Below are 14,100 nucleotides of genomic sequence, written 5' to 3' on the forward strand. Positions count from 1 at the left end.
ACCGAAAACTACATGGATATAGGGCAGTTCAGTTTTCATTTGAATAGGATCAAATATGAACTTACAAAGCTAAAATGTTTTCTATTTTGGTTATACCCTGATCGAACCGCAAGATTAAGACCCTAAACCTAACCGCACATCCTTTTTGGGTCCGATCTCAGGTTAAGTATCTTGGTCCGATACAAATGTACGTCGTCTCACAGTTTAAAATTAATACTAAAATGCAATGACTTATGTTTTCCTTTGTAATGATTTCATGCAGTTTTGCATGCTCCATTCCATTCGACAAGTGTCCTTTGCCAGTTGTAAAATCATAACTGCCTTCCGGTTATCTGCTCATCTTTATCTTCAATTCACTTCCTCAACTATATAAACACCAACTTCAATTTCACAAACTCAGCTCAAAAGTCAACCACCTAATAACCCTCACCATGTTCACCATCAATCCAATCTAGCTCACCTTCTCAATCTCATTAACTCAATGGCGGATCAACCCGAACAGATCAAAGGAACATGGAGCTACGAAGAAGACGTCCTCTTACAATCCCTAGTTCAACAACACGGCCCCCGGAACTGGTCCGTGATCAGCAAATCGATCCCTGGCCGATCCGGGAAGTCGTGCAGGTTGCGCTGGTGCAACCAGCTCTCCCCGGAGGTCGAGCATCGCCCGTTTACTCCGGAGGAGGATGAGATAATTGCTAAGTCTCACGCGCGATTTGGCAACAAGTGGGCCACAATCGCGTGTTTGCTTAATGGCCGCACTGATAACGCCATTAAGAATCATTGGAATTCGACGCTAAAGCGTAAATGTTAGTTGTTGTTGTTATTATTATTATTATTATAATTTATTATATTATAATTATTTCAACAAAGTGTGTCTCTATCTTTTTTTAATAATAAAACTAAGTCCTTTAAAAACTACATTCATAGGTGTTGATGAGCAAGTTTCGCTGACTTATCAACCGGCGTTGAAGCGGTCTGCTAGTTGCGAATCGGCTGCCCGCAACGGAGGTTTGTTTCTCAACGCTAGCAACCGAACCCTGTCGGATTTAACCGGTTAGAACCAGATTGTTCGGGTTGATCCACCGACTTCTTTGAGCTTGTCATTACCTGGAACGTCTGAACCGGAACAAAAATCGGCGGAGGAGGCTCCAATGCAGCGGCAACCGGTACCGCAGCCGGCGGTGCAAAGTGGAGGTGCAAGTTATGAGTTTTTGAAGCCGGAATTGCTGGCGATGATACATGAAATGATAAAAAGTGAAGTGAGGCGTTATGTTTTCGGGGTGGGGAAGAAGGTTGAATCTGTAATCAGCAAGCTGTGAAGATAACAATAATAATAATAACTAATAAGCTTCAATTGGGTTGATAGAAAGAAATTCAAAATTTAGAGTTTCTGAAGGTTTTCTAAAGTTTGCATAATGTTTTTTGTTCGACATAATATTAGCTGAAATTATTGGTTTCTTGGGGTTTAAAATGTTTAAATTTAAGCTCGAGACCCGACCTAAATTTGTGATGATTTTTTTAGGTTCAGGTTTTATCGGATTTCGAGTATTTGTTCGAAAAAAAAATTAAACTTTTGTTAAAACGATAAATATGAAACAATTGAATTATCTTCACTTGAATATGTAACTAAAGAAATAATAAATCAACATAATCCAAAAATATAATTTGTAAACAAGTAAAATTAATAAAAGTCCAATGATTAAAAAAATAGTATATGTAACTAACCAAATAATAAACCAGTATAATTCAAAAACATAATTTGTTAACAAGTAAAATTAATAAAAGTCCAACGATTAAAACAAATGGTCAGACATCAACGTAATCAAACTTCACACATCCGATCATTTGTTTTTAGGAAAATTCTCAAAATAGCCTCTTTTAATGACAGAAGTCCTAAAATAGCTTATTTTTCCTCAAAATTTTTTATAATTTGTACAATCAAGACGCATTAGGAAAATATAAAAATAAAGACGAGATTTCGAAAGAAAGTCAGGTAAAAGACGAGATTTGGGGAAATAATGTCGGTAAAGTTCAAATTATTTGTAATCTTGGAAGAAAAGTTCAAAATTTTCAAAAACTTTTTTACTCAAAAACCGTCTTAAAAGACTGTTTTTTCATGTTTCCTACATTTCCCGTCCAAATTTTCAAATTCTTGGAAAATTATATTTTTTACAATTATACCCCTTAACCACCATCACCACCTTGAACCATCACCACCACCACCACCTTGAACCACCACCATCACCGACGCCGTCGGCCCCACCCCATCAACACCGCTGTCACTACCACCATAGCCGCTGCACCAAAACCGAATGACGTCACTGCACCCAAACTCACCGGAACTCCTAATAGATTTTTCCGGCCACGAATCCTGTTGAAACTGCTTAGGGATAGCAACTCATAATTCACAAAGAAAAGAGGAAAAAATATGATTATGATTAATAATAATAATAATAATAATAATAATAATAATAATAATAATAATAATAATAGTACCAGTGGGTGCAAAGCTTGGTGGTGTCGGCGGCATGATCGGAAGCTGCGGCCATCAAGCAAATAGATAGTCTGCAAATTCCGAATCACGAAGAATCGATTGATTGGCAAAATTAATAATAATAATAATAATAATAATAATAATAATAATAATATTTAATGGTTCCTAACAAATACTGTTGAAATTGCTCAGGGATTCGTGGCCGGAAAAATCTGATAGGAGTTCCGGTGAGTTTGGGTGCAGTGACGTCATTCGGTTTTGGTTCAGCGGCTATGGTGCAGCGATGGTGGAGGCGGTTATGGTGGTAGTGACGGTGGTGGTGGTGATGGGGTGGGGCCGACGGCGTCGGTGATGGTGGTGGTGGTGGTGGTTCAAGGTGGTGATGGTGGTTGAGGGGTATAATTGTAAAAAATACAATTTTCTAAGAATTTAAAATTTTGGACGAGAAAGGTAAGAAACATAAAAAAGCAGTCTCTTAAGACGATTTTTTAAGTAAAAAAATTTTTGAAAATTTTGAACTTTTCCTCCAAGATTACAAATAATTTGGAGTTTACCGACATTATTTCCCCAAATCCCGTCTTGTACCTGACTTTCTTTCGAAATCTCGTCTTTATTTTTATTTTTGCCCAATGCGTCTTGACAGTGTAAATTATAAAAGATTTTGAGAAAAAAAAGACTATTTTGGGACTTCTCTCACTAAAAAGGGCTATTTTGAGAATTTTTCCTTTGTTTTTTCTTCCCTTTCTAAGACCATCACCAATGCAAGGTGCTAAATGCAACCTTTAACTTGTCCAGTCAGCTGCCAAATCAGATTTTCACAAATGCATCAAACATACTCATTTTCTTTCCAACCCTACAAATATCCTTACCAATACTTTACATTTCCAAATCATCACACCTTTTACATTTATTTTTAATAACCAATTTTTTTATACTTAACTTTATTTATTTTTGTATTATTAAATTTAACATAATATATATAAAATAATAGACTTTATTTTATAAACTGGTTATTACTAAAACAAAAACTTAAAGCTATAATAATAATAATAATATATTGGTTTTGGAAACATAATTATGAATATACTTTTCATTTTAGCCGATAAATACAGATATGAATTTTAAATTTTGAGATTCCTCTTTTTTTGATACACAACCATGTATAACAAGTTGAAAAAAACAAAAACAAAAACAAATTAACTTTAATTTGCCTTGGCCCACCACTCACCAAAAATTCACGCACGACGTGCAATTCTTCAAAATGCAAACATCTCCAATGGGAGATATTGGATATGTAATGCCACCTAAGCCAAATGCACCTCCTCAAGGGCTGCATTGGTGATGGTCTAATGTTATGTCAAACAAAATATATATTAGAATTGTTAGATATAATATGGATTAACACTAAAAATAATAACAAAAAGTACCTTTATCAATTTCAGATTGACCGGATCCCAAAAATTATAACCAAGAGCCGACCCGAATTATTTTGAATTAATGTTTTTTTGGGTTCAGGTTCTTTTAAGTTAGAGTTTTGCTTAAAAATGACAAGTCAGATTAGGAGGGGTTAGACTAACAGCGGAACTATTAAAATAAAACTTAAATTTTATAGATCGAAACGATAGGGAAAAAAAAAAGTTCTTTATCAAATACAAATTAAGTATACAAATTTTATCCTACGAGGGAAGGCTTATTAGCTAGCGATTCATAGGGATGGAGTTGTAATATACAATACAACTCCTGTTAAAATCTTAAATGCAAAAGCTTCTTGTAGAAATAATTGTGTGCCACCTTATAAATTATAATCGACTTCATTAGGTATTCATGAGATGAGATGATTTGTATGCACTTTAGGAATGTCATGATTCCATAAGTAATTATCATATATATAATATGGGTTAGGTTCAAATTAAAAGTTTGATTTTCCTAAGAAGGCTAGGAAGGAGGGTATTTTAGTCTAACACTTAAATATCAAAACCCACTTAATTTAATTTCAAAAACTCACTTACATAAAACTCAATTACATATTTACTCTCTACAACCACCACCACTCCACTGCCACCACAACCATCACCCACCGCCACCACCTCGCCAGAAAAGTTCGGAAAAACACAATGGAAAACACTATGAAAAACACAATGGAAAAAACACAATGAAAAAAAAAACACAATGAAAAATACACAATTGTATGACACAATGTAAAAAATACTATGAAAAAAACACAATGAAAAAAAAAAACACAACGAAAAATACTATTGTATAACACAATTTTGTAAAATACAATTAGGTAAAACACAATTTGTAAAAAACCCACTAATTTTTTAAAATTTTATATTACAATATGGTACTCATATGAAAGATAAAAACACACTCGTTATTATGATGAATTTGTTTTTCAATAAAGATATCGTAAAAAAAAGTTATGGAAGTTTTAAAATGATGGGAGAATTTGGCATGTGTCTTGCATGTGAAGAGAGAAAGTCAACAAATGTGTTATTTCTTTTATGCCCTTTACATTGTGTTCACACTTGATTTCCCCCTAAACTAATCTTAACCCTTTATATTCAAAATCAATGGACAAGATTACTTCTTATCCTTCCTATAAAAACTATACTTTCTATTATAACCTAACACTATATAATATGTAGAGGAGAGGGAAAAGACTTAACCCGTATGATCTATTAACTATAAGATGTATAAGATGGAGGTACGCAAATGGGGTTTTTGGCTTACACTAGTTTGGGTTATAGCATGGTTTTTTGGGGAAACGATCATTTTTGAAACTGGGTTTTAGTTAACCGGTTTGGTTTGGGTTTTAGATGTTTCTAACTGGTTTTAAAGTGTAGGATTTGAACCGGTTTTTTTATGCACTTTTAGTATAAAGATATAAGTCAAAGTAACGACAATTTATAAAATATTACGCAATACATATAGTTTTTGGTAGATATAATGGTGGATGTTCGTATAAATAAGGATTGATTTTTTGCTTGATAATGCCATAATGTACATATTAGTGGTTATGGAGTTTTTGGTTGATATAATGTGGATGTTCATATAAATACGGATTGATTTTTTGCTCGATGATGTTAATTTATTAATGTGTTGTCATAATATTAGTGGTTATGGAATGACTCATCACCGTACAGGCAATTCAAGTCAAAATAAATACGAAGAGAAGATCAATACAAAATGTCACACCTCGCCTTCGGGTCTAGGCGTGTGACTCACAGTTGGCATCATTTCTATCAATTTATCAAAGTTTGCAGCGGAAAATATTATTTTAAAATATTTACTTTCATAACATAGAGAATTAAACACCCTTGATCGTTTTACAAAATTACCTGTTTAAAAACAAGTTTAATATATATGCTTCATTACAAAATTAGCTGAGCCATCAGCTGCATTCTATGCCTAGTGATCTTCTATCTCCACTGACATATTCTTCTATATACCTTACTCTTGGTTACCTGAAAACAATTTCAAAATATGTCATCTATATGTTGGTGAACACGCTGACTCAAAAATGTTTTCACAATTCGTTAAGACACAACACCAATAGCGTTCAACAACTCAGTGGGTCTCAATCCCATCTCATCGGAACTAAATATACGCACAAACCACATAATCGGACTTCACTCGCCCTAGAGACAGTCACTTGCCTCATGGTTAGTATGTCTGTAGTGTGTCCACTGCAGTACATATATGTAAAGATCCAGACACATGTGTATTTTAGTCTGAGTGTTTAGTTCTACCTTGTATCAAAACGTTTTAGAGGATTTGAACCAACTCTCATGCAATTATTTCCATAACTCTTTTACATATGGATAACAGTATATAGTTTTAAAGAGTAAATATCTTTTCAAAATATACAATACATAGACGTATTCACGTCATAAAACATTTCACACTATAAAAAGGTTTGGACGTATTCACCTTATAATCAATGTGTCTCACTAATAATTGTCTATTCTTTATCTCGGACCTATAGTACGAGAATAATATTTCAAAAATAACTAGATCTACAATCTAACTATAGACCTTAAGTCTATTTGCATAACCTCTACCTTGATGTTCATTTCTTTATAAAACATATATATACTACGTTTCTTTATCTTAAAGAAACGTATATATATATATATCCCATTTCTTTATTCATAAGAAATATCTTTATAATAAAGAATAATATTTTATTCATAACCTTATCTTATGAAAGCTAAATTTCACTTATTAACTGATCAAGGTATAGACTATACTCTCGACTAGGGTCTAAGCCATATATAATAAAATAATTGAGCAGAACCCCTACCTTGTATGACTTGTCTTATGAAATGCTTAAACTTTGCGTGGGTAGCACTCCTACTTGCATGTACTTCTAGACAACTAGCGCGTCGGAATTGTCGAGGCTATGGCACGGAAACCGAGGTATGATGTGAGTATGATGTGATGGGAGCTTCATCCCATGGCTGCCTATTTATAGCCTGAATCCGTGCATCTGCGCGTATCGCGAAGCTGCTTCGCATATCGCGAAGGTGCACTAACCTAGGTGAGTCATCGTAGGCTTGCCACGTGTCGCCACGTGTCACTCCGGTCTGACACGTGTATCTTCGCGATACGCGAAGATGCTAAAATTTAATTTCAGTCCCTGGTCTTTGGTAGCTTGTCACATCTTGATCATAGCTCAAAAATACTAAAGCGGCCCTTATGCGGCTCGCGGCGATGCGAGCGTGCGAAGTGCGCCATCAAAACGCCACATTACGCCCATCGTCCGGGTCCGGGTCCGGGTCCGTGCGCGTGTGCGTCGAGTGCTTCGCACCCTCTGCTAGGACTAGTGAGAGTGGTTAGCCATACAAGAACATTATCATGGAAAACTCATTCCTTATAAAGTGATTTCATTTCTTTCCCACTTTCCATGTGGGATGGAGTTTTCCTTACTTATTCCCTTAGCATAAAAATGCTTTTTTTTCTTTACGATGCTTTTCCTATTACTTATCTCATGAATATTTTTGTCCTTTAACTTTATAACCTTGTCAAATTTGAACCAAAATTTTATGGGTGTTACACAAAAATAACAAAGTCAAAAGAAAAATCAACAATGTCCAACACAAGATCAACAAATTCATTGCTTGACCACAAACCCAGTCAAACACAAGATCAACAATCAACAAAATTGCAATACAAGATTCACATGTTACATGGTATTAGATACGGAGCAAACGAGCCGAGCTACATGCAAACTCCTCAAGATCGGCTCGTAAAAAAGCTCGATCGAGATACTCGAGCCTAAAAGTAAGCTCATTTAATAAATGAGCATTGAGATCATCTCCAACATGAGGATTCTTCCCCGCTGCTGATGATGTGAAGTGCAAGGTGTGGCACCATCTTTCCCACATGCACTGTTGGGCTGCCCCTTCAAAGTGCGGTTATTCTTGATCACGAGCACTTATGTTGCATGTTTGATTGATTGGCATGATTTTGGGTCCAAAGTGAAAAGTTGTTTGAATAAAAAGGAGATTGTGACATACTAACAAAGTGTACCAATAATAATAAGGGGTGACATTCCATGTTGAGGACCCTCTGATAAAATTATGTGGGATTTTTTAGGGACACTCCATGTCCTTATAGGTCCCGTATGTGGTTATACGGGGCCATATATGTCTTGAATAGGGCTATAAGGGGAGTTACAGGGGGTCTATATGTTTCGTATAACCCTATACATGGCCCTATGGATGGGTGTCCCTAGTATGACCTAAATTTTTTTTTATTTTTTTTGAAAGACCAACAAACATAGAATGCCTAAGTACTCCGTACAGAGTGACCCAATGGCAAAAGGCCACCGCCAGCTGGCCCAACCCAGCTGTGCGGAGCCCTTAAGCACCTCCAAGTTATTTCCAATTCCGGAGAAAATCCACCGCCCGAAGGCCCACTGGTCGTAAAACCCGGATGCCCTTAGGAACTAACTGAAAATCACAAAGATCTCAATTTTTTTTCATAGAGCCACCATATCCCCCAAAGTGTTGTAAGTGGGAATTAAACTTGAGTATTCATTAAAAAACCCAAGCTCACTACCACTATACCACATTGGATGGATGGGTCAAGTTCAATCATCATTTTTTTTTGAACGACTAATTTGAATCACTCACGGACCACTGAAGTATCATCGTGTCACCAGTAGTATCACACGATCATATCCACCACCAAGCCACCAATTCAGGGGGAAACTCAATATTTGAGATAAACCCCCTTTTGTAAGATTCGAATCCAAGACCATATGATCACTAAGTCTTATCTCACCATCAAAATACCATTGAACTAGAAGTCCTTTAGTCAAGTTCAAACATCTAAAACCTTAATACAGAAGTAAATAAACTAAAATTAGTCAACAAAATAAATAAAAAGAAACATATAATTGTTTTTGTCTCTACATTATTTTGCCTTTATACATAACGCCAACCTGGTAGACGACACATCCCTCACCCACCTTTACACTTTTTACACGCTTCCCCTCATTTCTCCCGCCACCGTCACACCGCCGTGGATCACGCCGTCACACTTAACAAACACTCATTACCACCACCACATAAAAACATCAGTTCTACCATATCATACTCCAAAATCACAAATACACCACCAACAAAAAAAAACAACTCAAAATCACAAATTAACCATTTCTTCGATCATAACATTTCAAAATATATAATTAATGTGAAAAAAATTCCAATACATGTAACCAGGCAACAAGTTGCCGCAACCTTTTTTAGATATCAAACCCGATTCTACTAAAAACAAAGTTTTAAATCTTAAAACTTAAAAACCGATGAATTACTATTCATGACCCACTGAACTTTGTTCCGATCAATTTCCTTTATAATTCAATTTCCTAAAATAATAAACCGATAAAAGAGACAACGAAAGCTGGATCTCATCTTTCCCCCAACGAGTGCCAACCTTCGCCGGAGCAACCGCACGCGGCGGCGGCGGGAGGCATTGCCACGTCGGCGACGACGTGGCAGCAGCAACAGTACACGAAGACGACGACGACGACGTTTGGATCGAAACAGAAGGTTTAGATAACGGTAACAAGTACCGAGAATGAAGGCATCGGAAGCCACCGAGTGCGAGAACCACAATACGGAGGTGTTCGTTTTCGCACCCAATATTAGCCGTGCAGATCTGCTCCCATAGCCGCTCATCCTGACCCGTCCGATGCCACTGCTTGCTGACACAAGCAGCCGTAGCTAATGTTCTTGCGTCCACGTGTTTTAATACCTCGAATAATAAGTTTTCGTCGGAGAAGACAGAGGAGGATTGTTTGATCTTCTTGAACATGGTATGGTCGGTGAAGTCAAGAGGTGTGGTTCTCTTCATTATTATTTGTGAAGGTGTGAATTTGGGATGGAAGAGTAAGGGGGTTTATAAGATGATGAAGAAGGTTTTGATGGTTAACGAAAAGGACAAAATGAGAAATGAATGCGATTTGGGGGGTTTCAAGAAACTTACTATTATGTCCTTTGTTCGTTTGTTTTTTTGTTTTCTATGTCTTTGTTTGTTTGTTTATGACATTGACTATCGGTGTTGTATTTTAATTTCTTTTTATATGTATGAAACAGTAGACTTTATTTATAATTTATAAAACATAATAAAAAAATTAGTCTTTTAGATTTTATATTTTAAATAGTTACTTAAATCTGATGGAAAATCCTAGTGCTTTAGGCCCTACACTATTTGAGGAATAAATAAAAAGATTAAATTATGTTCACATTACAACTCGGATTGCAATCCCAACCTAGGTCACAACCCATATTTTAATTAAATATTCTTTTGTTTTTTTCTTTCCAACAATTTGTTTTTTATATAATTTGAGTTTTATTTAATAATTTATATTATTTGACTTATTTCAAAAATCTAAAAACATAGTCTTATTTAGTTTATTTTTATGAATATTTCGATATCATTTTTATTAGAAACGGAGCACTTTTAAAAATATGTATTTTTTAATATTATTACATATAAAATTTTGTTTTTTTAATAGTTGTAAAAATTCAAGGTTTTTTTAATAGAATTTTGATATTATCTTTTTTAATGATTTTTATACTTAAATAATATTGTTTAAAAAATAAATATTTTTATTAATTTTACTAAATTTTATAGAATTAATTAAAAGCTAATAAGATATATGTATTAAAATAATTGATTTGGGTTGGGTTGTGAATAAAAGTGAAAAGCTGAGTTGGGTTAGGTTGTGTAGGTGGAAGAGAGAGAAATTAATTTTTTATTAAGAAGTTGAGTTGGGTTGGGTTGTGAATAAAAGTAGTCTAATATGCTCCTTACCTACTTTGTCGTTTTCGCCATGTACTTGGTCAGTTTGTCTTCTTTGCAGTTAACTAGTAAATTACCTACCACGGAGAAGTTAGTCGGTAAAACCCAAGCATGATTGCGGAGTATCAATGCGAATTTGGTGGAAATTAGCTATGTTAGAGTATCGAAACTAAATTAAAAAAAGCTTGTTAAATTCATGTTTAAAATAAGCCAAACGAAAAACAAAACTAGTTGCACTTGTATAAAGTATTATAAAAAAATAGCATATTAATATTCAGTTGGTGAAAATAAAAACGGGTTTTCGGTGCCAACACGTTAATAAAACCCGAGCGTTAAAGACGGCGAGTCAACGTGAATACGGACTCAGTGTCGGTTACGTTCGTTACAGTATATGCAACGTTGGTAAATCCGAGCGTTGTCGGTCCCAATCGTTGAGGCGGTGAGTCTATGAGAATTCAATCAGCTTACTTTATGTTTGTTTACAGTACCGGAACTGTAAAAAACTCATTCGGTTACATTCATCATGATACTGGAAATAAATCAAAAAAATATATAAAAATTGAGATGGACCAATGGGGTGGTGTCGTCAGTAACTCTGGCGTTGGTCAAACTCGACCGTTGTCAGTCCCGGACATTGAGGTGGTGAGCCAACGCAAATTCGATGGATTAAAAAAAAGTAACAAAAAAAACATAAAATTGACGGTCAATCAGTTACGTTCGTTACAATACCATAACTTAAAAATACAAAAACAAAAACGGCCTAACGATGGACCGCCACTTGGCCCAATAAGGGTCAAGCAACACCAAACTTCAACTTTACTTATAATAAAAATAATAACAGATAATTATTATTTCTCATAAATATTAAATAATAAAAGTATTTAACTTAAGAGAAAATCACTAAAGCATTGTTAGACCATGTTTAGTGGATAGACATGAGTTTTTATGGGGGGTTTTGTGTCATGTGGTGTAATGTCTTCATTATGTTTTTTATTAAAAACAAGTGTAGTGGATGAAGCCCCTCCAATAATTAGTTAGTTATTATAATTTAAATTAAGCATAAATAAGATAAAGGCGTGATTGGCTAAAGTTTGTGAAAAATAAATTGATTGGTTGAATGATAAAATGAAGGACACCAGGTACAAAGAGCCACAGCCCAAAACATCCCAGTATACATGATCTTATAAATTAATAAATTAGCCATTCACATCTTTTTCTTGCCCAATCGAGAAATTCATGTAATAACACATCAACGTGTCCATTCATTGCCATTTTTTTACTCAATGCAATGAATTTTGACTGCTAAGAGCATTCTCAGCCTGTTCCATAAAAATATGTGAGGAGGATTTGTAAATCATATGGTATGGTTATGAGTGGTTGTGAGTAGAGGGGAGAGAAAATGTTATAGGAGAAAGTTAAATTTGGGGTTTCACTATTTATACCGTATAATTTTTTAATATTTTCTAAAAGTGATTGTGAGTGAAGGAAAGAGAAAAGATAACGATAAAGGTATAAAAAGTATTATTTAATTAAATAGGAGAGAGAAAAAACAGTAATTTTTAATATAATTATATAATATATATGGATATACAATAGAGAATGGGTTTGGAATGCTCTAACAAGGAGATGCGACCCTTTCCTTGCCAGCGTGGCACCACCATATGGGATGGTCTTCATCTAGTAATCTTAATAAATAGACCATGTGTAGTGGCAAAGCTTTACCCTTAGACGTTTTACGGCAAGTGTTGTCCTAGTCAATAATGCGGCATTTTGTAAAAAAGAGGTGCGGTGTTAAAAGCCTTATAATACCCTTTCAATCATTACAAAATTATTACTTTTCTAATATAAATAAAAATATAAATATGAAGGCCCTTGGTCAATACTCCAAAAAGAAAACATTATATCAACTTAAAGGTCGTGGATTCGTCGGTATTTGAAAAAAGTATATTTATGTATAAATGCCTTTTTTACCACTCGTTTAAGGCATCCGAAATATCAAGGAATATTTACACTCTTCAATTCCTTACAGATAGCCATGGTAAACTTGTGCGCATAAGGAAAACATGAATGAACATAAAGTCGATTGAGCGGACGCGTGGAATCACACGAAACATGAAGAAAATCAAATCATAATGAATGTTAGATGGTGTGATGAGAAAGTTTGTAAAAGTAAACTGTATGAACATGTCATAGCTGAATAAAGTAGTATTATACAAAGTTACAAACCATCCACTAGATAAAATATAGCCAGTGTCATAAAATTAGTCTATGCATCTATTGTAACTATGTAAAACGTCCTCTAAGTACTAAATAGAGACGTTATGATCGTAACTCACTGTCACATTTGATATCATACAATTTATTCCATAATTGCAAGGTCGGGTAATGAAGCAATTAAACAACAGATAGTATGTATATTGAAATAGCTCAAGCAAAATATTTCAGTGTGTCCAAAAACAGTATATCTCCCTGCGAGCACATAGACATATATATTCGTGTTGTATATTAAAGCACAAGTTTAGTAATTTTATATTTCTATCATATGCTAAATGTTTCAAGATCAAGTGATGAAGAAAACGGTGTTGGGTTTTAACAAAATTATTAAAGTGATAAAATCTCAATTTTACCAAAAACGCAGCGGATATAAGTTTTAAATCTTGTTAACTTGATATGTATAAAACCAATTTTACACATGCAAAACCCAAGCCCGGATCCAAATACGAAATACATACTATCAAACACATGTATGTCACTAAAAGTACATGCATGTTAAAGCTACCTTTTAAAAGAATCAAATCCGGGTGAAGGAGAGGATGGATGGAAGGCAAGAACTTCAAAAGGAAGGTCCTCAAGCTTGCATATCCCAAACCTCCGACAATACACCTTGATTAAGCTAGGATTTTACACTTAAAAGCACTTCTTTTTTACTCCTTCCTTTGGCCGAAATCACCAAGAGAGAAAGAGGAGTTGAGAGGATTTTTCCTCTATTACTTGTGTGTTGTGTTTGCTATATGAGAGAATCCAACAAGAAAGAAAGATAATAATATTTCAAAATTGGCACAACCCTAAGGAACCAATAAGATGCATTGCATGTCTCAACTACCATTGAAATAATAATTAAATAATAAAGAGATTAAGAGGGGGGGGGAGGGCTTTCTTTCCCTTTTATATTTTTATTATTTTTCAAGGTTTATATATTTATACATATCCATAATGTGTTATAACTTATACCATTATAAATATAATACATTACATGTGACATGCTAGGTATATTGTTACTTAACCCT

General features: G+C 34.6%; 1 protein-coding gene and 1 pseudogene across 1 annotated transcript; one reads left to right on the forward strand and one right to left on the reverse strand.

The window, feature by feature from the left end:
• Positions 1-481: 481 nt before the first annotated feature.
• On the forward strand, positions 482-1,061 carry LOC143609503 (transcription factor MYB73-like). The gene is made up of 2 exons (XM_077084243.1): positions 482-809; positions 931-1,061. The coding sequence occupies exons 1-2, from the start codon at positions 482-484 to the stop codon at positions 1,059-1,061; spliced, it is 459 nt and encodes a 152-aa protein (XP_076940358.1).
• An 8,288-nt stretch (positions 1,062-9,349) lies between these two features.
• Positions 9,350-9,862, reverse strand: LOC143609504 (F-box protein GID2 pseudogene; annotated as a pseudogene).
• Between the last annotated feature and the right edge of the window lie 4,238 nt (positions 9,863-14,100).

The sequence above is a fragment of the Bidens hawaiensis genome, unplaced genomic scaffold (genome assembly GCF_021521415.1).
Source record: "Bidens hawaiensis isolate Kalapana, Puna unplaced genomic scaffold, B.hawaiensis_p1.1 tig00419715_1, whole genome shotgun sequence".
NCBI lineage: Eukaryota > Viridiplantae > Streptophyta > Magnoliopsida > Asterales > Asteraceae > Bidens > Bidens hawaiensis.